This window comes from Cynocephalus volans, chromosome 5, assembly GCF_027409185.1.
Source record: "Cynocephalus volans isolate mCynVol1 chromosome 5, mCynVol1.pri, whole genome shotgun sequence".
In the NCBI taxonomy this organism is placed as follows: domain Eukaryota; kingdom Metazoa; phylum Chordata; class Mammalia; order Dermoptera; family Cynocephalidae; genus Cynocephalus; species Cynocephalus volans.
Genome location: NC_084464.1, coordinates 163,584,245 through 163,608,703, shown reverse-complemented (window position 1 = coordinate 163,608,703; position 24,459 = coordinate 163,584,245). Strand labels below are relative to the sequence as shown.

General features: G+C 45.7%; 1 protein-coding gene across 3 annotated transcripts in view; it reads left to right on the top strand.

Moving 5' to 3' along the window:
* The window catches only part of RPS6KA2 (ribosomal protein S6 kinase A2), a 260,600-nt gene that overhangs the window by 49,025 nt on the left and 187,116 nt on the right, over window positions 1-24,459 (top strand). For 2 of the 3 annotated variants that reach the window (XR_010023543.1, XM_063096079.1), the window contains exon 1: window positions 22,635-22,901. The exons of the other annotated variant lie outside the window; for it this stretch is intronic. Coding sequence is in view for 1 of the 2 variants with exons in the window: in XM_063096079.1 (XP_062952149.1) it covers window positions 22,803-22,901 (99 nt within the window). In the remaining variant the exon portion in view is untranslated. Of the gene's footprint in view, window positions 1-22,634; window positions 22,902-24,459 lie in introns of those variants that run through there. 3 annotated transcript variants of the gene reach the window in all.

The following is a 24,459-nucleotide window of genomic DNA, read 5'->3' as shown; positions in this document are numbered from 1 at the left end:
GGGGCTGGCCCTTGACTCCCATCTCAGGACCCCGGGTGCCTGGCTCTGTTGCTTATGTGGTTGTATGGGTGGGAGGAGGGCTTGATGCTCATGGCCCCCATCTCAGGACGCTGGGCACCTAGCTACGTTGCTTGTCTGGTCGAGCGGGCGGGGGTGGGACTTGAGGCCCATGGCCCGCATCTCAGGACCGTGGGCAGCGGGCTCTGTTGCTTGCCTGGTTATGTCAAGACTTGTGTTTTTTTTTTTTGTCATTTTCGTGACCAGCACTCAGCCAGTGAGTGCACCGGCCACTCCTATATAGGATCCAAACCCGTGGCAGGAGCGTCGCTGCGCTCCCAGCGCCACACTCTCCCGAGTGCGCCACAGGCTCGGCCCAAGACTTGTTTTTGATAAGACCAATATGAAGACTGCTGCCTCTCCACCCTGCATGGGTAACTTGCTACCTGTGGAGGTGACGCTCAGCTTACAATTTTGCAGCCTATGCTAATGAGCCCTCTTGTTAGGAAAGTTGGCAGACAGACAGACTCAAAAGCAGCCCTGTGCCCTGAGTTGCACTAACCATCCTACCAGGTTCTGCATGCTTTCCTAGGGACTGACCATGGTCTCACTGGCCTGATGTGGGGAAAGGAGCCCCAACCTCCTGTTTTCTCTCCTCAGCCCACCACAGGGCCTGCGATCCGATCCAATTCCATAATCCTTTACTGAACACCAACTACATGCAAGACATCATCCTGGAGGTGGAGGCTGCAGAGACGAGGAAGTCTAATGCCCATCCAGAAGTAGCTCTTGATTTATCAGGAAGGATAACACAAAAGCCAATTCTAGTTAGAATATAGGTTAAAATACTATAGTCAATGTAGTAGTTACAAAGTGCTAAGGGTGTCACAGAAGAAAGAAGTTTTCTCCTCTTGGGAAATCAGGAAACACGTGAATTAAAGCTCTTATTTGAGCTTGGTCTTAAAGGATGGATAGAATGTGACAGGCAGTGATGGTGGAGAGAGAAGGGGAGGGAGCAGCATGGACAGGCCCAGGGCAGGAGTGCGAGGGCAGGTGTGGAAATGTTGCCTGTCCAGTTGGCTTGGACTGTACAGCAGAGGGCACATGGGGACAGGTGACAGGGTGTTTGGATGGCAGTGTGAATTTAGTTGAGTTGTGCCTGGCTGGCATGGAAGACTCAAGGACTGAGCTGTGGGGAGGGACTGACCTGTCAGTGATGTGTTGACTAGATTGGATAAGGGTGAGGGAGGTCCAGCCAGGAGAGCTGACAGGTGTCAGTGGCTGCGGGAGGCGAGTGTGTGAGGCGTGGCATGGGGGGACACTACGGCCTTGGTGAAGGTGGACTGCCTAAAGGGTTGCAGGGAGGAAAGAGCCAAGACGCTTCCTGTGCCAGGCACCCACGCTCTGAGGACCTCAGGAGCAGGCACAGGTGGTGGAGTAACGTGGACGCGGGTGGGAATGACAAGCAGCTGGAGCCAGCCAGCACAGGGAGGGAAATATGAGGCTCTCGCCGCTGAGAGATGTTGGAGCAGGAAATAGAAACCCAGAAGTCAGCTGTGTGAAGGGGACAGAGTCCCTGAATGAGAATCATTGATTCAAAAAACACTTATTAAATGTCCACCCGTGCCAGCTGCCTGCTTGTCAAATGAGACACAGCTTCCACTCTTCAGTGGCTCTTTGTCCAGTCATGGATACAAAGTAAGTAGTATGGCAATTACAGACTGTGAGTGGTGTGCACGATGTGCTTCAGGGGCTCAGAGACAAAGCATGAAGTCTGAGGGTAGGCTGTGTGCAGGGGATCGTGTGTGTGTTGTGTGTGTTGTGCATGTGTGCGTGTGTGCATGCGTGTGTGTGAATGTGTGAGTGTGTGGGGGAAAGCTTCGTGGAGAAACTTGCTCTCAGGCAAAGTTTCAAAGGATGAGAGGAAATTGGCTAAAGGAAGGTAGTGTTAAAACATGCTATATTTGGCTAATTTAAAATAAGAACAACTATAGTAAAGAGTTCCCGTTAGGGAACGGTACAGAAAGAGGTTGAAGAAGCATGTGGGGACCTCATGGAGTCATCTAAGGGACTTGAACACTTTATCCTTAAAAGGGCAGGAAGTCACTGGAATCGCAGATTAGGGAGGGCTTGACCAAACTCGAACTTTTAAAACATATCTGAATGGCAGCAGGGACAGATTGGAGACCTGGAGACCTCCAGGAGATGACTGCACTAACCAGGCGGTGGCAAGCACATGGTCTCAGTGTGGCTGACAGCATAGGATGTGAAGATTTGATAAGGGCCTGGGTTTGGGGGGCTGCATGAAGGGGAAGTACAGGGTGACACCAGGTTCTGGTTTGGAGACTGATCCTGGTGACATCGGTGTAGCTAACCGAGATCAAGAGTCAAAGGAAAGGAGGACACTGGAGTAAAAAGATGGCCAAATGGGGATTTATGTTTCTTGGAACAACTTCTGGCACATGGTAAGTACTCAAATATTTGTGGAGTGAGTGAATTTTTTGGTGCAGGTGCCTGTGGGATGTCCCAAGGGGGCTGCGTGGTTGGTCGTGGGACTCGTGGCTCTGGAGCTCCTGAGGGAGGTCGGGACGGAGCATCAGCCTCAGGAAAGGATGCAGGGTGACAAGACAGGAGCTGCAGGAGGAGCCCAAATGGCAATGTCCTAAGAAACAGGAGAACTTCCTAGAGAGGGGAAATGGTGGGAATAATGCCTGCATGTGAGAGTCGTGAAGGACTTCAAAGGGGGAGGGAAGACGGTGTGCTTGGAAGGAGCAGATCCTGGGAGCCAGAGAGGCTCACGGTCACTGTTTGGGGTTAAGCCCTGGAGCAAGAATCCTCTGGTCAAACACAAGGGTTCCCGAGAACAGCATGGTGGCCCAGAAAGGCCAGGCGTGTGGTGCTGGTGGCCCCTTCCCAGTGAGGGGCCTGGGGCAGAGGCCGGAGCCCCGGGAAGGGGTCGCGCTCCCTCTGCATGGACACAATGTCTTGAATAAAACTAGAGACCCCAACCCTGACCTTAGATTTTCCTCTCCCTAACCCAGGACCTGTCCTTTAAAGATCACTGATGCCAACACTCATTTCCCCAGCATCGTGTTCTTTGATTACTTGTGTCTCTTCCTGTGGTGGAAGCTTTGTTTTGTCTCCTTTCCCTGGTTTCTTTTAGGGCCTCTCAGAATGTGTGGATCTGGGGGTGATGCAGCTGTGCACACATCGGGCGTCCTCGTGCTCCCTGTACTCAGCCTCCCCATGTCAGCTGCCTTTTCTGTCCTGCAGCCAGGGTGTCTGAGATCGGTCTCTGCAGGAGCTGATCCATAGGTTACATGCTGATGCTGCTGCTTCTGCAGCTGCTACTAATTGTCTGAAATTGGTTGCGAGGTGGACTGAGATTTGCCCCCAGCACAGGAGAGGTGCTGAGAGGGGAATGGGTAAGGTCACGAGTCTGCTGGGATGACCTGGGGCAGTCTCGGGTGCGCCATGAGGGCTCTGCAGGTATTGCGCACAGAATTGTCTACGTTTTACACATCTTGTATGCTCTGACGCTTAAAACATTCTTTGGGATCATTCAAAGATACTTAAAATTCTGAAATAACACAAAAACATCTCTTGATAAGTCGTTGTGAAAAGATTGCTTTTATAAATGTATCTAATGAGTATTCATTTAACAAACGTTGGAGGGCTTATTCTTGCTGGACCCGGGGAAGAGCCGTGGTGATTAATAATACATGGTCTTATTAAACTCACTTTGCAGCTCACAAACTATCATTTCCTGATAATAAATATGGAGGTCTCCACTCTTTAGATGAGGATTTCTCCATCACAGCACTACTGACGTTTTGGGTGGGGAATTCTTTGTCGTGTGGTGTTGTCTTGTGTATTATGGGATGTTTAGCAGCATTCCTGGTCTCTACCCACTAGATGCCAGTAGCACCCACCCTTCCCCCAAACCTGTCTCCAGACATGGCCAAATGGCCCCTAGGAGACAAAAATCTCTCCTGGTTAAGGATCACTACTTTAGGTAGAAGTAACACACATACACAAACACGTGTGCACACACACATTAATAACTATAACTTAATGGAGTTGAAGTGTTAACATACGTAAGCTATTGTTTGAGTTTGCAAAATTATGGCAGTTAGTGTCACTGTTCAATTCATATATTTATTTATTTACAACGACAAATTAATTGTTATGTGCCAAGAACTCTGTACATACGACATGGAATACGATAGGTTGAGGCCCAGGCTTTATGGAATTCCCACTCCCTGGTAGATCCAGAGGTGCAGGGGCAAGTTCCTGCGAGGGGCATGAGGGTCCTCTAGGACTTGTAACCCAGCCTGAAGAACCAGGGGAGACCCCCAGAAATGGTGTCTGAGCCGAGGCCTGCGAGATGCGCGGAGCTCAGCCAGGTACAGGGAAAGAAGAGGTGGGGAGAGTGCATCACTGGCAGGAGGAGCAGGGTGTACCAAAGAAAGTGGCAGAAACAGAACTCAGACTTGGGTTTTCTGACTCCTTTTTCTGGACTTTTCCCCACAAGATGAGTAATTCAGAAACCAGCATTGACGTTCTAATTGTAGCTCTGTAATTCATTTATCTTATGGCAGCCTGGTTGCCAATTGTTGCTGTTATTTTGCATATTGAAAGGTAAATACTGATCGATGCTGTTATGGGCCTTGTTGCATTTAAAAGTTTCTATCAAACACTGACTTCAACAGCTAGGTTTAAAGGATGCATAAGTAATTGTGTTTGTTTCCTAGGGCTGCCACCATAAAGTACCACAAACTGGGCAGCTTAAAACAATAAACATTTGTTCTCCCACAATTCTAGAGGCCAGAAGTCTGAAATGAAGGTGTGGGCCGGGTCTCACTCCCTCTGAGGGCTCTAGCAGAGAATCTGTCCCAGGCCTGTCCCCTAGCTCTGGTGTTGCTGGCAACCCTCGGCATTCCTAGGCTTGGAGATGCACCACCCCGATCTCTGTTTCCTTCTTCACATGGCTTTCTTCTGTGTGGCTCTTTCTATAACTTTAGTCGCCAGTCATATTGGCTTTAGTGTCCACCATAATCCAATTATGACCTCATCTTAACTTGATGTCATCTGCAAAAGCCCTTATTCCAGATAAGGTCACACTCACAGGTACCCAAGGTTAGACCTTCAACATATCTTTTTGGAAGACACAATTCAGCCACAACACTAGTCATGTTAATATTACAAGGAAGTGACAAATTCCAAGGCCTTAATTTCTCTTTGGTTTTTTATATTTTTAGGCCTTTATTTAAAATATTTCCAAGCTAAAATACGTTTGCAACATACTTTTATGCTTGCAACTTAAGTCTAATCTTTCCCCGAGAAGACTGGGAGATTTAGCTAGAGCATTTGTTCCTGGAGGGAGTCTTGAACTTCCTGAAATTCTATCAGAATCCCAGCCAGTCGTTCCCAGGAGGAAGCACAATCACAAGAGTAACTGGAAGAAGTGGGGTCAAGGACCATGGTGCAGGCAGAGCACATGGGGCTCAGAATGTGGGCCTCAGGCAGTGGCGACCTTCAGGATATGCCGTTGTGAGTACAGCCTCTGTTCCCTACTAAAGAACTCCATGGACGTGCTTAGCGAACCTATAAACAGAATTCAGGTTTACTGACTTACGACTTCAGTTACCGAGGTGATGGGCTAATTACCGGCTTAAAGACAGGAAGAAGGATGCGGAGGAGAGGCAGGGGGAGAGCTAATGTCCCAAGTTAATCCTCACTCTGCTCTCCTGTCCCGCTTCACAAAGTGCATCGTGTCAATAAAGCAATCGTGGCTACCTGGCTGCCAGTCCACTGACTGCTATGACTCATTTATACATTCAGCAAATAGTTATTTTGAGTGGACCAGGCATCAGTGACAGGCACTGTGTGTAGTGGTTTGCAAAAGAGATATCATTTCTGACCTCACAGAGTCTACAGTCTGATAAAAGCACTAGGCGTATGTGTGATCACACACACACACACACACACACCTGACTATGTATGTATTCCCATCTAAGTAATTCCTATTACATTATGAGCATCTCCCAGAGCACTGACCAGTTCTGGGGGCTTGTGGAAAGCAGCCCTGAAGGATCGGTATTGGCAGGTCAGAGCTGGAGGAGGTTGGTGCTAATCGCAGAGAACAAGGGTGGGGGTATGGCATGGTCCAGAGGGGGGCGTCAAAGATGTACAATGACCTGAGACAATTACTGTGATGAAAATTTTCCCAAATGATCACAAATTTGTCAGTTTCTTGTGGTTCTGTCAACTTCTGATTAATATATTTTGAAGCAATATTAGTTGGTACATGCAAGTTTAAAATTATTGTATCTTCCTGGTGAATTGAAACTTTCATCAGTATGTAGTGATTTTTTTTATACCGATAAATGCTTTTTTGTGTAATTTGTATGACATGAATATTACTTTATCCGCTCTCTTTTTATTAATATTTGCATGGTATATCTTTTTCCATTCTTTTATTTGAAATTTCCTATGTCTCTTCTTTTAGATATGTCTCTATAACTAAATTTATTTTAAACCAGCTTGTTACTCTTTGTCTTTTAACTGGAGAGTTTAACCCATTAACACTGTAAGCTTTAATATACTTTGATTTATTTCTACCCTTTTACTTTGTGTTAGGTCTAGGACTTGATCTTGTCTTACTTACAAACTAATAATTAGCCTGGTACTGTTTTGTGGATACTGGAAGAAGACATAAGCCTCCAGGATCAGAGACAAGGGATGCTTTTACTCAAGGAACAGAAAGTGGCATGAGGACCATATTTACATCGTTTTCCTTTGCCCCACCAAGTCCTCAGGGAGCAATGCAGAAGGGCCCAGATCGATGCTGTGCTCACAGTGAAACTGCATCCCAGTCGAGAAACACCGAGCTTGGGGAACCTGGTGGTTCTCAATGAGTGCCAAGCAAGCCTGCTTTCGTCTAGGAGGAAAGCATTACCTCATCCCTCAAGGTTGCCCAGTGCAGATGTGACCCTGAGGAATGGCCTAGGTTAAGAGAGGTCAGTGCCTGATGCTCTTCACATACCCAGCAAAAATGTGCAGAGACACTCCAGGCCCATGGTTGTGGCCATTCCCAGCAGTTTGCGTTTTCTATTTATCCTACTTTTTCTGAGTTGGTTTATTTTTTACCGCTTTCTTGCTTTCTTGTGATTTTTTTGTTTGTTTGTTTGTTTGTTCTAAACTTTGCCTCTATTAGTTTGGCAATTACACATTGGATTTTTACTTTATTTTTTCATTGGTTGGTTTAGACATTTTAGCATGTGTAGTTAACTTAGCCTAAAATTAATCAGCATCTTTATTTCCAGAAAAATATAAAGACATTAGAAGGCTTGAACTCTGATCACCCTCCTTCTGAATCATTTATGCTGTTTCTCTTAACCAAGACTTCAATTCCAAATTGATTTAAGTGTACAAATTATGCAATATTTTTATTTCTTTTTATGCAGTCCATGTGTGTTTAGCTTCATCCCTAAGATTTCACTGGTATGAACTTGCTCAGGTTGTCTCTCTAGAATGTCTTTCTTTTGCTCTGGTTCATGAGAGATTACTTTGCAGGGTAGAGAATTTGAGGTTGAGGTTATTCATCTTGGCACGTTGCATATATTATTCCACTCTCTTTTGGCTTCTGGTACTGCTGTTGAGATGGTAGCTGATGCTAATTAACATTCATTTGTAGAAAATCTGATTTTTCTTCTGGTAGCCCTCGAGAGATGTTTTCTGTTTTTGGTATTCTGCAGATTTAATATAATGAATTTAGATATGAATTTTTTAAAAATTTAATCCTCCTTGGGATTTGGGGGTCTTTATAAATATGAAGATTGGTATATTTTATCAACTAAAAGTTTCTCAACTGTTGCCTCATCTCTTTGAATAGTGCTTTCCTACTTTTCTTTCTTTCTTCTTTCTCATTCTAAGACTCAGATGAATGCTGGATTTTTCTCCCTCTGTCTTCCAAATCTCTTAACTTCCCTTTCATATGAGTGGTCTTCAAAAAATTCATGGAAAGGTTCATATTATCTCTTATTTCCATTTTTCCATGAAATCCCTCATATTTTTTGAATATCTCATATTTCCTGTCTTTTTGTCTTTCCATTTTGCATTCTCTTAATTATTGTTAGGGCTAACTTCTCCTCCAGATCTTGAGCTTTGTCTGAACTGTTGTTTGATCTACCTGTTTAGTTTTATTTAAATTATTATGACTTCAGTCTTAAAGTTTTACTTTTACAAATCTGCTTGGTTATGTTACAATCTCTAGTTTCCTTATAATGCTTTCTTTCAATCCCCTTTTTTCTTTTTTAAACATATTGAACAAACATATTTTATATTATTCATACAAAAATTTCAACCTCTGCCGTCTTTACAGGTCTGATTCTGGAATTTGTTGTCTTGACTGACTTGTGCTCATAGTTCATTTCCTCAGGTATTTAGCAATTTACGATTGCGAGCTCATGTGCCTTGGGATTCTCTCTGTTTCACCTTTGAGAAGTGTTTACATTATGTTCTTCCAGAGAGTATTTACATTTGCTTCTTCCTGGTCCTTGGGGTGCTACCAAACTGGAACCTGTAAAAACGGCCTGTTTGGATTGGAGTTTTTTACTCCACATTAGTAGTACGAATTTGGCCCCAACCAGGCATAAATACAAGTGGCAGAAGTCTGAAAGATTTTTTTTTCCCTTGCTTTTTCTAGTGTTCACACCTGAATAGGCAAGTCTTCTTCAGAGTGAGATTTTTCCTGGTTTGCCCACTAGCAGTTGCTCAGGAATGCTGCCTTTCAGCAGGGTGACTGGGAGCTGACCTCCCACCCTGCTGGGCCCCCAGGCATTTCCTCCAGTTCCCCACAGAAGTATGGCCTGTTAAAACCTCTGGTCCACAAACAAACAAACAAACAAACAAACAAACAAAAAAGATACAACAATCACAATTATTCATTGAATTTTTTAAGAGAAGAGAACAGAACCGAGGTTGCCAGGAGTGTGAAGAGGGAGAGAGTAGGGGGAAAGGGCCATGAAAATTGATTACATTGTATAATGATAAATAAAAATAAACCAACAATAAGAAATAATTTTATCTTGAAAGAAAAATTTTAAAAAATTTTATTTTTGAAAGAAAAATGAAAACAAAAACAAAAACAAAAAATCCTCTGTTCCAGATGGCAGGGATTAACATCAGACTCCAGGACAGATGTTGCTTATAACACTGCTTGCCCTTGGGAATATCTTTTTTTTTTTTTTGCCTTAATTTGTTTTTCCCTACTAACTATTGGATCAACCATGCTTTAATAAAGGAGGATTTCCCCCTTGTTTTATCTAGCATACATGAATGTCTCAGGAAGGCCCTCTCTATGTATAAATCCAGCAAACTGCTGAGATGCTTCACCCCAGCCTTCTGTGGTCCTTTGATGAGAGATGAGGACAGTGACGTCACCAGGCACTAAGGGCTTCAGCTCCTATTGTTTTTAGTTTCCCTGAGTCTTGCTTTTATGTGTTCATCTAGCTCTTATCTCTAACATAATTATTTAGTGCCTGAAATGCTGTAGATACCTATGAAATATTTTTTAAACAATGAAAATCTCTTGCTAAAAAATTCCAGCAAGAATTTTTATGTTCTTCTTTGTACCCGTTCCAAGTCTTGAGAGACTTTTCTATTATGAAGGGGTTTTTTTTTTATTGTCTTTTTAAGTTATAGAAATCCTTCCTGCTATAGTTATAACCTGTTTCCTCTTTCCTGCTGACTTCCTTCCTTTTAAAGTTCCTCTATAATTTAAGTATAGGCTCAGATTGACTAGAAAAAGTCCCTTATTTCTTTGTTGACTTCCTTGGGCCTCAGCCTCTTTGCTGCATAAAGTGGAGTTCATGTATCTGTTTGTAGATAAATAAATATGTTACAGAGATGAGATAATAATGTAGACCACAGACCTTCATAATAAGCAAATGTATAAAAATAATCATAGGAAAATTCATCTAAACAAGCAATGTATGAAATGCTGCAGATGGTTGCTTTTCTGAACCAAAAGTTGTAATACAGTACAATAAGCAAGATAGGGGGACACAGGAAGGTCCCTAACACAGCCTGTGGGGTACAGGGGTCGCCCCACGGCTTCCCAGGAGCAACACTGAGTCTTGCAGATGGTGAGGGTAAGACGGGGGTCCATAGGCGGAGGTCGGGAAGGAAGGACGGACGCCCCTGGGCAGTGGCCACAGAGTAAACATCATGGAGACGGCCACCAGCAGGAGCAGAGACTGTAGCCCTCAGCAAAGGAGGAGAGGAAGACAGCAAAGTAGAGGGAGATGTGACCAAGTGGAAGAGCCGCCGAGCTCTGGAGTTTGCACTCTGTGGAAAACACAGGGAGCTCTGGGCCCATCGCAGTGGTGAGATGGGCTTCTAGGAAGATCCATTTGGCAGCAGGATCGCAGGTGGGTTGTAGGGGGAGCATTTAGGCAGTGATTACTATACTCGGGCAAGAACAGATGAGGGCCTAAACTGTGTAACTGATAGCAGGGCTGGAAAAGAGGGAGGCAAGAAAAATGTTTAGAAAGCACAATAGACAACTAGCTAGTTAGACAGGGAATAAAGAAATTACAAGGGTAAGGTCATCAAGATGGCAGAATGGACGATTCCCAGCACCTCATCCTCCCATGAGTAACCAATTCACAACTACTGAAAAGCAAAGACTGACAATCTGGAACCGCTGGAGCTGGGGGAGGAGGAGGAGAGGCCCACAGAGTTCGCCAAGGTGTAAGAGGCAATGGTGAGAGGGTGCAGGATGGCACCTATTGTTCTAAGCCAGCCTCCTAGGGAGGTGGGGACTAGCTGGTACACATGGATCAAAGCTGGAAAAAGCCGCAGCAGTACCCTTCCCATAAACCTGCTTGGAGTCTGCAGGGGAGAGGGGGGCTTCAGAGCGTAGTAGCCCACAGGCCATAAAAACCACTAGCAGGATTCTCCCCTGGGCTGCATAGGAGCAGACGGCAGCAACTGACTGGAGAGAAGAGGCTGGTGAGTTATCACAAGGAACAGGTACACACAGTGTCCCCACAGGAAGCTGGAGTGCAGGGAAAGGCCAGCCCTCCAGGGGAACATTGGGCGCAGCACGGGCAGCTGGTCTCAGTGGAAATTGATAAGGGCAATAGAACTGCAGTGGGCTCAAACTGCAAGACAGACTCTTCCTGGGCTGGAATTCCCACACAGCCCAGACCTGGAAGTGATTAATGATCCGCACCAAAAAGCCTTCCCCCAAGAATCAGCAGCAAATGGCAGTCTCCTCTAATGCTTAGACATCAGTATAAAGATGCAAAGATCGAGAAAGAGCAGACAAGTATGTCACCACCAAATGAAACAAACAAAGCACTAGAATGGATGCAGAGGAACAGCAGATCTATGAATTGTCTGACAGAGAATTCAGAATAACTCTCTTAAGGATGCTCAGGGAGTTACAAGAAAATACAGATAGAAGATTAAATGATATCCGGAAAATAATTCAGGAGCAGAATGAGAAATTTGACAAACGAATACAATCAATTAATAGAATAGAAATTCTAGAAAGAAAAAATATTTATCTGAATTGAAAACTTGTAGGAAGCTCCAGCAACAGATTCAATCAAACAGAGGAAAGAATCAGTGAGCTTGAAGATAAAACACATGAAATTATCCTATCAGAGGAGCAAAAAGGAAAAAAAAAAAATAAGAAAAAGTGGGACAGAAATGGGACTCCCTCAAGCAAAATAACCTCCATATAATTGGCATACTCAAAAGAGAGGAAAAAGGAAGAGATGTAGAAAGCATAGTCAAGAAAATAATGGCTGAAAATTTCCCAAGTATAGAGAAAGATGACAGCATCCAGGGACAGGAAGATCAGAGGTCACCAATCAAATTCAGTCCAAGGAGGAACACCCCAAGGCACATCGTAATCAAATTATCAAAAACCAAAGATAAAGAGAGAATACTGAAAGCTGCAAGAGAAAAGAAACACATAACATTCAAGAGTCCCAGTACATCCCTCAGCAGATTTCTCAATAGACACACGACAGCCAGAAAAGAAAGTGACGATGTATTGAGTGCTGAAGGAATAAGACTGGCAGCAAAGAATTCTGTAGCCAGCAAAAGTAACCTTCAAACATGAAGGAGAAATGAGTCTTTCCCAGACAAACAAAACTAAGGGAATTCATCAATACTAGACCTGCCTTACAAGAAATGCTAAAGCGAGTTCTTCCATCTGAAAGAAGACAATGGGAAGGAGTAGCAAGAAAACATTTGAAGGTACAAAATTCATTAGTAAAGTTCACAGAAAACTTCAGAATACTCCAGTGTCATAAGGGTTGTGAATAAACCACTTACATCCTTAGTATGAAGACAGCAGGACAAACCGACCAAGACAGTAACATATACAACAACTGTGTAGGATATAAGCAATATTAAAAGATGTAACCTGAAACAACAAAAATATCAAAAAGTGGGAGGAATGATGCCAAAGCATAGAGTAGGCTTTGGTTTTTTCTTTTTTCTTAGATATCAAAGTTAAGTTGTTAATGTTTAAAATAATTTGTTATAACTATAACATGTTTTTTGTAAGCCTGATGGTAAATATAACACAAAAACTTAGAAGAGACGTTCTAAAAATAAATAGTGAGAAAGCAAAATGTAAAGCTGAAGAAAATCACTCAACCAGAAAGGAAGACAGTAAGACCAGATAAAAGGATTCACAAGGCAACCAGGGGGAAAAAAAAAAAAAAAAAGCAAACTGGCAGTAACAAGTCCCTATATATCAATAATAATCCTAAAATGTAAATGGATTAAATGCCCCAATTGAAAGACAACCAACAATACGCTGCCTACAAGAACTCACTTAACTGACAGAGACACACACTGGCTAAAAGCGAAGAGATGGAAAAGGTATTTCATGCAAATGGAAACCAGAAAAGAGCAGGAGTAGCTATACTTAGATAAAATAGACTTTAAGCCAAGAAAGTGAAAAAAGACAAGGAAGGTCATCATATAATGATAAAGGGATCAATTCAACATGAGGATATAACAATCCTAAATATATATGCACCCAACTCTGGAGCACCCAGTTATATAAAGCAAGCACTACTGGACTTAATGGGAGAGAGAGACTCCAACACAGTAACAGTTGGGGACTTTAATATTCCTTTCAGCAAAGTACAGATCACCCTTTGATCAAAGACAGAAAATCAAACAGGAAATATCAGAATCAATCTCTACTATAGGTAGACTTGACCTAATGGACATTTATAGAACATTTCATCCAATAACTACAGAATACACATTATTTTCAGCAGCACATGGAACATTCTCTAGAATGGACCATATGTTAGGACATAAAACAAGTCTCAACAAATTTTAAAAAATTGAAATCATACTAACTACCTTATCTGAGCACAATGGAATGACTCTAGAAATCAACAACAGAAGGGACACCAGAAACCATACAAATACATGGAAATTAAACAATATCTCTTAAATAACGAATGGGCCAAAGAAGAAGTCAAGAAGGAAATTTAAAAATTCCTAAAGGCAGGGGGCTGGCCAGTTAACTCAGTTGGTTAGAGCACAGCCTTATAACACCAAGTTCATGGATTGGGATCCCTGCACTGGCCAGGTGCCAAAAAAATAAAAAATAAAAAATTCCTGAGGACAAATGAAAATGAAAACAGGACATACCAAAACCAATGGGACAGAGCAAAAGTAGTTCTAAGAGAGAATTTTAGAGCAATAAATGCTTACATCAAAAAAGAAAGACTCTGAATAAACAACGTAACCTTACTTCTCAAGGAACTGAAAAAACAAAAACCAACCAAAGCCAATATCAGTAGAAGGAGGGAAATAACAAAGATCAGAGCAGAAATGAATGAATTAGAATTTTTTTTAAATTACAAAAGATCAATGAAACAAAGAGTTGGTTTTTTCAAAAAGATAAACAAAATTGATAAACCTTTTGCTAACCTAATGAAGAAAAAAAGAGAGAAGACAAAAATAGAATCAGAAATGAAAAAGGGGATATTACAACTGATACCAAAGAAATACAATGGATCATAGGAGACTACTTACAAATGACTATATTCAAACAAACTGCAAAACCTAGAAGAAATGGATAAATTCCTGGACACATACAACTTACCAAAGTTGAATCATGAAGAACTAGAAAACCTAAACAGACCAATAACGAGTAATGAGATTGAAATAGTAATAAAAAGTCTTTCAGCAAAGAAAACACCAGGACCACATGGCTTTACTGCCAAATTCTACCAGACATTTAAAGAAGAACTAACACTAATTCTTCTCAAACTCTTTCAAAAAATTGAAGAGAGGGGAATACTTCCAAACTCATTCTATGAGGCCACCATTACCCTCATACCAAAAACCAGAAAAAGACACAACAAGAAAGGAAAACAACAGACCAGTCTCCTAATAAACACAGATGCAGAGATGCTCAACAAACACTAGCAAGCAGAACACAGCAGCACATTAAAAAGATGACACATCATGATCAAGTGGGATTCATCCCAGGGATGCAAGGATGGTTCAACACATGCAAATCTATAAACATGGTACATCACATCAACAGAATGAATGGAAAAAAACCCCACATGATCATTTCAATAGACACAGAAAAAAGCATTTGATAAAATCCAACACCGTTTATGATAAAAAACTCTCAACAAAATAGGTATGAAAGAAATGTATCTCAACACAATAAAGACCATATATGGCAAATCCACAGCTAATATACTGGACAAAAATTGGAGGCTTTTCCTCTCAGACCTGGAAAAAGACAAGAATGCTCACTTTCCCCACTCTTACTCAACATAGTAGTGGAAGTTCTAGCCAGTACAATAAGGCAAGAGGAAGCAATAAAGGGCGTCCAAATTGAAAAGGAGGAAGTCAAACTATCCCTATGTGCAGATGACATGATCCTGTACATATAAAACCCTAAAGACTCCACCAAAAAATTACTAGTATAGGTGAATTCAGTTAAGTGGTAGGATGTAAAATCAATACAGAAAAATCAATAGCCTTCCTATATGCCAACAATGAAATAGCCAAAGAAGAAATTAAGAAAGTAATACCATTCACAATAGCTACCAAAGAAATGAAATACCGAGGAGTAAATTTAATGAAGGAGGTCAAAGACCTCTACAATGAAAAGTATAAAACATGGGTGAAAAAAACTGGAGAGGACATAAATAAGTGGAAAGATCCCATGTTCATGGGTCAGAAGAATTAACATCATCAAAATGTCCATATTACTCAAAGCAATTTACACATTCAATGCAATCCCTTTCAAAATACCAATGACATTCTTTACAGAAATACAAAAAAAAAAAATGATCTTAAAATTTGTGTGGAACCACAAAAGACCCCATATAGCTACAGCGATCTTGAACGTAGAGAACAAAGTTGGAAACATCATACTTCCTGGCCTCAAAATACACTATAAAGCTGTAGTAGCCAAAAAAAGCATGTAGGCATAAAAACAAACAAATTGACTAATGGAATAGAATATCCCTGAAATAAAACCACATACTTACAGTCAACTGATTTTCAACAAAAGTGCCAAAAATATACAGTAGGGGAAAGGACAGTCTCTTCAACAAATGCTACTGGACATTTGGAAACAGTATGAAAAACTGGATATCCACATGCAGAAGACTGAAACTAGACCCTTATCTCTCACCATACACAAAAATCAAATCAAAATGGATCAAAGACCTAAATATAAGACTGAAACTATGAAAGTACTAAAAGAAAACATAGGAAAAATGCTACATGACATGGTAGTGGGCAGCTCTTTTTTGAGTGAGACCACAAAGGCACAGGCAGCTAAAGCAAAAATACATAAATGGGACTACATCAAACTAAAAAACTGCACAGCAAGGGACACGGTCAACAAAGTGAAGAGTCAACCTACAGAATGAGAGAAAGTGTTTGCCAGCTGCATACACAGACAAGGGGCTAGTTCCAGAATATATAAGGAGCTTAAACAACTCAACAGCAAAAAAACACATAAATAACCCAATTAAAATATGGGCAAAGGACTTCAACAGACATTTCTCAAAAGAAGACATACAGATGGCCAACAGGCACATGAAAAAAATGCTTAACATCACTAATCATCAGGGAAATGCAAATTAAAACCACAATGACAAAATGTGTCAACCCAGTTACAATGGCTGTCATCAACAAGACAGAATAACAAATGCTGGTGAGGATGCAGAGGAAAGGGAACCCTCCTGCGTTGCTGGTGGGAATGTAAATTGGCGCAGGCACTTGGAAAACAGTATGGAGTTTCTTCAGAGAACTAAAAATAGATCTACCCTACACCCAGCTGTCCCACTACTGGGTATGTACCCAAAGGAAATGAAATCAGTGTATCAGAAAGACCCCTGCACTCCCATGTTCATTGCAGCCCTATTCCCAGTAGCCAAGAGACGGAATGAACCTAGGCTCCTGCTCCTTGGAACTGTATCTGAGGGAAGTCTTTGAAGACTGAGTGTAACGTGGGTTTCTCTGGGGAGCGTCTGTGAATGTTTGTGCTTGGCACTTGGGGTCGCGGTTCACTTTATGTTCTCAGTGTGAGCTTTGGTTGCTGTTGCTACGGGGCAGTGAGCTGAGGCTGTGGACGTGTGAGGGCCGGCTCTGGCCACAAGGCCTCCGCCTCCCCTGCCCTCCTGTCTGGTGTCTAGTGCCAGTGTTCCGGTGTGGAGGTTCCTCATCCACGAGGGGGAGGGGGCATTTCAGCCCAACCTTTTCTAGAACGTTCTCTTGGCAATAGGGTGTAGATGAGAACCCTGTGAAGTGGAAACAGTTTCAGTGTTGTGACAGTCTTGTAACAGTCTTGTGAGACATGACAGTGTCCCAGTGGAGAGTAAACCCGCAGTGGCCCCAGTGATGGAGGGACAGAGCTGAGAGGAAGCTTAGGAGGCAGAACCACCTGGTGACCCACTTGGGGACCAGGAGAAGGAGGAGGTACCTGGACTTTCTAGGACTAGGACGGGCTCTCACACCACAGCTCCACCTCCAGGTTGATTTTCCCCTTTCTTTATTGTTTCCATTATATCATCTCGGAATCACTGAGTCTTCGCACATTGAATTCAGGTTGCTCCCTTTAAATCTATGGTTTGTGATAGTGTCCGTGTTTAGTTCCAAAGTGAGCACAACATGGATAATAAGACACCTACACATTATGTGAGATGAGAAAGCAACACGTAACTCTAAAATAAGGGAATTTCATTTTGCCAGGTTTTTGGATTGTTTGTATATTTTCACATCCCAAATGTCTCAATTCCTAAAGAAATTATATAGAATAAAAATCTAATAATCAAGAACTAACTAAAACAAAGAACACACAAGGACAATACAATCATAATTTAAATAAGACTTGTGATAAACGACGCCAACTATGCTGTGAATATTTAATTGTGTTAGAAATTCGGGTCTGTGATTCACTAATTATGAGTCGTTCTCTCCTGCATAAATTTTAGCCTGACTAGGTTAGAGAAGAACCACAGCAGGGGCCACAATGTCATTCATGCAACCAGTGTTCACTGTGTCTCCTGTGCATGCTGTGATGTGGCTGAGCTGCACTTCGAGGTCCACAGGGGAAGGTGGCAGCGGGGACCCTGCCCTGGGGGGCATTGCCATCGCCTGGGTGGTGCCGACAAGCGAGGGTGCGTTTCCACCCAAATGGGCAGGGCACAGGGGGATGAGAGGCTGCGGGAGCCAGGGACAGCCCTCCGTCTAGCTGTGCAGAGACGTGGCATCCACTTTGCACCTGAGGGTGGGAATGAGCCAGGGAAAGGGGGAAGAGGACGCTGCTCCCGGAAAGGGAAGGACATGCTCAAGTGACAGGGAGCATGGTCCAAAGGACGTTCGTTTTGGCTGGCAAGCATGTGTGTGTGTTGGGTGGGGGTGGGGTGAAAGGGTGCCAGTCACAAGATAGAGAGCCCTAAGAGGAGTGTGCACTCGGAGTCCCTGGGGCGTCCCTGGGCTTTGATGGGAGAACGCGGTGAGCACCATGGGGCGCACCCAGGAGAGGCGTCTGGAGTCTGTCTGCTTCTGCTTCTGCCTTTTGCTTCTGTCCCAGCACAAGCCACCACCCTGTCCTGGGCCAGCGCAGTCACCTGCTGCCGCGCACATCCCACACAGAGCAGCCAGTGTGGCCTTTGTAAAATGCAAATCAGAGCCTACTCTCCCTGCTTAAAACTCCGTCAGGCTTCCCATACTCCTGGCTCTGCCTACTCAGTGCGTGGACAAAGACGCTGCGGCTGTGCCCACCCACTACCCATGAGTAGACTTGGGCACTGAGGGCTGGAGTAACCTCCCTAAGGTTACACAGGCCGAAAAGTGGCAGAGCTGGGATTTGAACTCAGGCCGTCTAGCACCAGAGTCCACATTCTTAAGCACTAGGTGGTAACAGTGAACACGTGGGTTATTTATATACCCAATCCCTGGTAGGCAGACTTCTAAGATGGCCCCGTGTGATTCCCACCTTCCTGCTCTGAGGACTCCCAATGGGACCCAGCCAAACCTGCCGGTTTCTACCACTTGAAACCCTTTCCTCCCTAAATCTGGTATAAGTCAATTAATTAGGTTCAGGTACAACTGGCCTGTGGGTTTCTCCTCCTGCCAACCTCTTCCCAGAAACTGAGACCCTCTTGTTTGAAATGTAAATTCCATTGCCTGGTACTTCACCATTATAGCTTTATTTCCAATGTTTTGAACACTTTTTAGTCATCAGACTTTCTTATTAAACTGTAATATGCTCAGAGATGCTAAACTGTTTAACTTTGTGGCCAGGAGTCATTCTGATGTGGCTCCAGTTGGTGCCCAGATGTGGAAATGAGCCCCCAGACAGCGTGCTGTGGGTGAGTGCTGAGAGCGGGCTGGGTGGCCAGAGGCCCAGGAGGCCCTTCCTCAGACCCCAGAGCCTTTGCTGACCCCTCGTTGCTCTGAGTGTGCCCCAACCTGACACTCCTACCGCAATGTACCCTCTAGGAACTCATAACTTAACTAGTCTTCCTGAGCAAGGATTAGTTCCTTCCTTTGGGAAGCTTCAATGTGATGAACATTTCAAGTACACAGGGACCCAGCTGAGATGTGGGTTCTGGTTCGATGGGCCTAATTTTGGTCCACTCTCCTCTAGACCCTCTACGCAGGCAAAAGGGCCACTCTCTGTATGCTCAGGAACTTCGCAACAGGAAACTTGATTAAATCTATTATGAAGCCACAGGAAGCAGGTTACACAAGCACACTGAGTCCAGCAGGGCTGCCTCCCTTGTCCTGGCTGGGCACAGTGTCTCTGGAGCACCCAGTAGGGTGATGTTATCACGGGTGGAGCCTTCCCTTGCTGGCACGATTACTGACCAGTGGCCCTGTGAATTCAGCTGCTGAGGGCCCAGCAGCAGGCGAAGCTGTAGTCCTAATGAAACAGAATTTTTTTCTTTGTTTTTAAGACACATGAAACTTGACTTGAAGTGCAGTTTAGCATTCTGTTGGAAATATGAGAATAAGTGAGAGTTTTAAAGCTTGAAAAATGTCAGTAGTGGGCAGGACTGTTTGGACAGGACCAGACATTTGTCAGTACTCGGCTAATTAGAAGCTCTTGGATCTCACTCTTGGGTCATCAGAAAATAGTACCATACTCTTGTCAGGTGCCCTGAGAACAGGGCATATTTCCAAAATGCAGAGAGCATGCCAAATTTGCCCACAGGCTGCCCATGTAGGTGGAGAGATGGGCAACTTCATAGTAGCCTCTGACTGTGCCCTGGGATCCCCCAGCCTGGGACTCCTGCTGCCTGTTGTCTGCCTGGAAAATGTCCCCAGGAATTCATACCAAATGCCACCTCCTCCTTGACTTCTCATTTTTCTCTGTTCACATGGCGTTTTCTTACAAATTTCTTCCATGCTATATAAAAAGCTACATCAGATTTGTCCATTTACTTGCCTTCTGTTCCACCAGACTGTGAACTTGTTGAGCTGTTGCATTAATTTTGTATCCCTGATGCCGACTGCAGTGTCAGGTGCAAGTAGGCATCTGAGAATCACCTACTGAACTGCGTGGAATGCCCAGTAGCCAACTGCTGCTCTCCTAGAAGTAGCAGTAGCCATGGAATTCAGTCCCAAACTTACCGTGCTCAAGTCAGAGAAAAATGAGAGACACTCGGAGGTCTCCTGAGCTCTTCATCTTCTCTCCACTCCTCTCCCACTCCAGCAGCTGGGCATGAGCCTTTATTAAGTCCACCTCTTCTGGTGTTTGGTAAAGGTCACTTGAACCCAGGTTAAAGTGGGCCCTGCAACCTACCAAAGATTTGGTGGTCTAGAGGATTTCATTGTATAAGCACATGAAGTAGTGCTGAATGATTGCTAGAGATTTTGGCACACCTATATTTTACCAGGACAATAACATAGGCAAACAGACTTGTTTTAGTGATGAATTCCACAGCTGAAATATGAAAGCCTTTTTTTTTTTTTTGCCTTTAGGATTTCCGAGTTCAAGAGAACAATTTTGTCGCACTCTAATTTGATGGAATCATGAATGTCTCATAAGACATTTCCTTTCTAATTCTTGAGACCAGGTCAAAATACTCTTGTTGGTAAAACACAAGTCTTGATTTGGGCCTGCCTGGAGGTTTTTGTCCCGAGCAGGATGCCCATGAATTGGAATAGTTGACATCCTGTACTTCTGTCTCCAACCAGTTTTACCAGCCTTCCCACAGTGGGAAACTTGGAGGACCTGTGACCAGCCTGAGATCTGTCCGCTGCTCTCTGTGCCAGAGCAGCAACATCACATGGCCTCGACTATCTTCGGGTTTGCTCAGAGCCAGATGCCTGTGTGGTCCCATCAGGAATACAGGAGTTGAGGGGCTTGTTCTGCGAGTGCGGCTGACGCCCTCCTAGCAGGGCCTTAAAGGGAAGCAGTAAACCAGTTCTGATGGGCATTCAGCTGGCACACTGTCTTGGGAAGAGGCAAAAAGGGACGTTTGGTTTCTCTGTGGGGCTCTGCACTTCTGCTGTTTTTAAAGAAAAATATTCACTATAGATCTTTTAATATGTAATATGAAAATGAATTGCACTTTTTAAAATTTACAAAGCACCACCACATCCATTATCTTGCGTAAGCCTCACAGTGACCTTGTAAGGAAGGTGCTGCGGGTTTTATTCATACTTTTATCTTAGAGATGAGTACTGGGAACACAAAGTCTGCCCAAGTTCACCAAGCAAGGACGAGGCAGTGCCAGAGTCCCGCCGCTGAACTCTCCCTGCTTTCTACTGTGGAGCTCTGCAGCATCACTAAGACGCTGGTCTTCAGTCCACCCACAGCGCTCACCTGACCTCACCGCAACCTGAATGCAGCATGAGCTTACAAATTCTTATTTGGGGACATTCCAAACTCTTTACCCACTGCAGCTCTCCGATGAGCAATTCTAGGGGGGAAACCTATGTTTCCCTTGAAGGCAAATGCCTTGCGGTCCTGGCAGCCAGCTGCTGGCCTCTGAGAGCCCGCCCCCTGAGACCAGGTCAGCCGGTCTCAGGATAGTCCCTGTACAGCCCGGATCGGTCATCTGTGTGCATTCGTCCTAGACACGTGTCTTTGTACTTCCCCGGCGGCCGTCCGTGCCCCGACCGCGCCAGGCTGCAGTCTGCACCACCAGCAGAGGGAAGGCGGCTGCTCGGAGTGCCGGGCGGGACACCTCGGCTGGGAAGGCGGTCCCGGGCGGCGCTGCAGGGCCCCTCCGGCGGCGAGGGGGTGGAGCGCGAGCGCTCCGTGCTGCTCTCGTTTGCGTCCCGTTTTCTAGGAGTGTTTGCTAATTAAAAGTGTGTTCAGCAGGGGAAGGCCTGACGCCACAGCGTGAATATGGATGCTTGAAGGAAAGAACACGTAAGCTACGAAAAAGCCCACCAGGGCCGGAGGAGCAGCACCGGGCGGCAGCGAGCGCAGCCCGGGAGCCTGTGCACAGCCGGGCCAGGCGGGAGCGCTTCGGCCCGGGCTCGCGGGGCACGCGACGGCCGCGCGCGCTGATTGGCCGCTGGGCGGCGGGCGGGGCGGGGCTGCGCGGAGCGGGTCCTAGGAGGGAAGTAGTGGGAGGGGAGAGGAGCGCCAGGCGCGAAGGGGCGGCGGATGCCGATTGGAGGTAGCGGCGGAGGCGGGGCACTCGTGGGCGGAGTGGAGGGTGTTGATTGGCAAGGGTGGTGGGCGTGGCAGGGCGGGGCGGTGAGCGCTGATTGGCGGTAGTGACGGTGGGCGGGGGGCTGCTCGGAGCTGGTACTCACCCGGCGGAGGAGGGGTGGTGCTCTCCCGGGAGGAGGAGGAGGAGGCGGATTTGGCGAAGGGAGAGCCTGAGGCGGCGGGGCGGCGGGCGCTGATTGGTGGTAGTGGTGGGGCGGGGCTGCCTGGGGGTGGTGCTCTCCGGGGAGGAGGAAGGGGCCGAGGTGGAGAAGGGAGAGCCTGAGGCAGCGGGGCGGCGGTCGCTGATTGGTGGGGGGGCGGGGACGGGGCGGGGCGGCGGGCGCTGATTGGTGGTAGTGGCGGGGCGGGGTTTACCGGGGTCTGTGCTGGCCCGGGAGGCGGGGAGGAGGCGGGGAAGCGAGCGCCTGGGGCCCCGGCCGCGGTGGCCGGCGCGGCCTGCCCTTTGTGCCCGCAGCCCGCGTCCGTGCCCATGGCCGCCGCGCTGGGCGCCCGCCCGCGGACCTAGCCCCCGCGCCTGGGATGCGCCGGGGATGCGCGTGCCGCGGCCCTGCGGCTGCCGGCGGCTGGGTGCGCGGCGATGGAGCGCGGCATGAGGAAGTTCAGCGTGCGCCGCTTCTTCTCGGTGTACCTGCGCAGGAAGTCGCGCTCCAAGAGCTCCAGCCTGAGCCGGCTCGAGGTCAGTGCCCGGCGGCGCCCCGGAGGTCGCCCAGCCGAGGGCCACCCGTGCGGGGCCCCGCAGCGGCAGGTCCCCGCGGGGTGCCCCGAGCGCCCGGAGACGCTGAGCCGCGTCCTGTCCGCCTGTGCCTGCCCTGGGCATCTTCGGGTTTTCACAGTCGTCCGTGGACGGGTCTTTTTGGTGTCTTTTATTTCAAAATCGGATTTTATTCTCTTCCTCCTCGTGTCGGAATCACATTGCTGAATCTGTAGATGACAAAACGGTGAAAACGTGTTTGAGTGAAGAAGGGGCGCCGTGGGGGATGATGGGGTGACCTAGAGATTCCACTTGACATTGCCCTCGCCTTTGCCTCAAGGCTGGCACCGTGCGGGTTGTGTGTTTGAACTGGAACAGTGTCGCCTGTCTCATCTTGGTTTCTTTGTCCCGCTGTCATCATATTACACAGGCGTGTGGCTTCTGTAGGCAGTGAAGAGATCGTTAAGCAAAGCTCAGGAATAGACGTGAAAGCCGGAGGTAATTACTTGTTCAAAAGTTTCTGCTACGGTATCACTAAATCAGGATTGGGAGTACTCGGTAGGGCCTCTGAGGGTCAAACATGTTTCACACAAACACAACTACTAATCCAGTAATGGAGAAGGGCTTGCTGTGAACCTAACGTTGAAAGAAGTTAAGCGTAAGTTCAGTGGGATAAGTAATGTTCCTGGTACTCAGGCACGTTAAAAATCTGAAGTTGACAAGAGTAGAAACTCAGTGTTTACCTTTATCCCAAATTTGTTTTATATCCTATTTAATGGCAGTGGCAGGTTCGTTATGCAGCTCCTTGGCTGCTGGCATTTACTGTCCTTGCCAAGGGGGGACACAGGCGTGAGCACACCCCAGGCCTTGTTGGGAAGATGAGCACTGGGCTCCGGCTGACCCGTGGAAGTCCAGGAACCCTGTGTGCAGGATACACTCCCTTCTGTTGTTCTTGTTCAGCAAAGAGAACTGGGCTGTGAAGTGCCTCCAGAAAGAATGCAGTGGGAAGCAAGGTGGGGTGGCGATGGGAACGAGGTCTCTTCAGTGTGAAAATGAAATAAGCCATTGGATATGCAGTAGGTCAAACAGACTACAAAGAAGTGTAGTCCGTCAGCACGTAGTCAATGAGCAGTTCGTATGTACTGGGCCCTGTGCTAGCTGCTGAAGACAAGGGCTAACTGAGATGGTCAATGCTAGTACAATGCTCTGTTCTTTGCAAGTGGACTCATCAACTGTCATTTGATGCCTGTGAAAATACAGGTAGCGTGATTTACTGTACTCATTCTGTTGCTAAGGGGGGAAAACACTGAGAAATTGAGGGTCTTGTTAAAAGCTTACAACAAATTCATTCTACACATGTTTGCTGGGAACCTACTATAGGTCCAGGCCTTTTCTGGGCACTGTGGATCCAAAAAAAAACAAAAACAAAAAAACACAGAAGTCCTGGCTTCATGGCGCTTCTGTCTCACAGGGAATCTAAGTGGCAGACTCTGTCCTTCAGCCTAGTAAGTTCTGTATTCCTCCCCAGCTACCTTACCATATT